This window comes from Diadema setosum, chromosome 13, assembly GCF_964275005.1.
Source record: "Diadema setosum chromosome 13, eeDiaSeto1, whole genome shotgun sequence".
Lineage (NCBI taxonomy): Eukaryota > Metazoa > Echinodermata > Echinoidea > Diadematoida > Diadematidae > Diadema > Diadema setosum.
The window spans coordinates 26,826,333-26,827,627 of record NC_092697.1 but is presented as its reverse complement, the minus strand read 5'-3'; the positions used below and the strand labels follow the sequence as shown (position 1 = coordinate 26,827,627).

The 1,295-nt window shown below is 47.3% G+C and overlaps 1 protein-coding gene across 1 annotated transcript; it reads left to right on the top strand.

Annotated features, from left to right (window-relative positions):
- Positions 1 to 307: 307 nt before the first annotated feature.
- On the top strand, positions 308 to 958 carry LOC140236531 (uncharacterized). Its single transcript, XM_072316455.1, has one exon. It carries the CDS (start codon positions 308 to 310, stop codon positions 956 to 958), a length of 651 nt encoding a protein of 216 aa, XP_072172556.1.
- The last annotated feature ends 337 nt before the right edge of the window (positions 959 to 1,295 follow it).

Sequence of the window (1,295 nt, the reverse complement as noted above, 5' to 3'; positions counted from 1 at the left end):
TTGCGGTGACACCATGTGTATGTAGTCCTTAACCGGATCGTAGTTTGGAAGAAGAGCTTAGAAAGAGGAGAAACGAAGAGGGAAGCGACATATGGGGGTTGTGAGGAGGGCAAAAAGTGAAGAGTGGGAGACAGTAATGGGCTGGAAGTTGAAGTTGCACTAGTGGAGACAGTAGAGAAAGGAACACAGAGAGTGGTAAGGAAGAATAGTGTGAGAATCAAGTAAGATGTTCGGACATCGTTAGAAGGGGAAAGATGAAATACATAGAAGGGAAGAGGAAGAGGAAGGAGTTGAATGTTGGAGAATCATGGAGAACGCTGGCACTTTCTCTCACCAGGTCTACCGCAAACCCACTCACACAGACAGATATCTTCACTACCGCTCCTTCCATCATCCAGCAGTCCGTCAGTCAGTACCGAACGCTCTCGTCCGACGTGCTCATCAAATCAGCGACAAAGAACATCTTCGACAAGAACTCGAACATATCACAGACACACTCACCACTATCAACCAATACCCCAAGCACAAAATCAACACTCAAGCACCTTCTCATCCCAACCAAGCAGCCAAGGAACAGCCCATCACAACTGTTAATCTTCCCTACCTCGGCGCCACCTCGCACAAACTACAACGCATCTTCAAGTCCGCCAACATCCAGGTCCGTCATACATCTTCCAACAAACTTCACAATTCATTGCACTCACACAAAAACAAGCACTCCAGACACAAACAACCAGGTGTCTACCGTATCCAATGCGAATGCGGCAAAGTCTACATAGGTGAAACAGGGAGATCGCTAGAGACCAGACTGAAAGAACACAAAACATGCTACAGACGTTCGGAATGGGAAAAGTCAGCCATCGTGAAACACGCTCAACAGTCGGAACATCGCATCAACTGGGAAGACAGCAAACTCATCACATCCATCAAAAACTGGAACACACGACCAACGGCGTAAACCCATACTGAGGAGTGGGGGGGGGGGGGGGGGATGGTCACCATCACCACGATTACAAGCCCATAACCGGACCGGCGCAGCCTTTTTTTTTTTTTTTTGTGGGGGGGGGGGGGAAGAAGCTTTGTGCCCCCCTCCCCCCCCCCCCCCACACACACACACTTTACAGGGATCGGATGCCCCACTCTTTTGCATGAAATATAAAGTGGGAGAAAAGTGGCAGCAACAACATAAAGACTTTTTGTTCTTGTTGCTTTTTTTTTTTTTTTTTTTTGCTTGTCAGACGACTTTCGGCGGAAAATCAGACCTCAAAAAGTATGAAAAATTTTTTTTTTTGGAA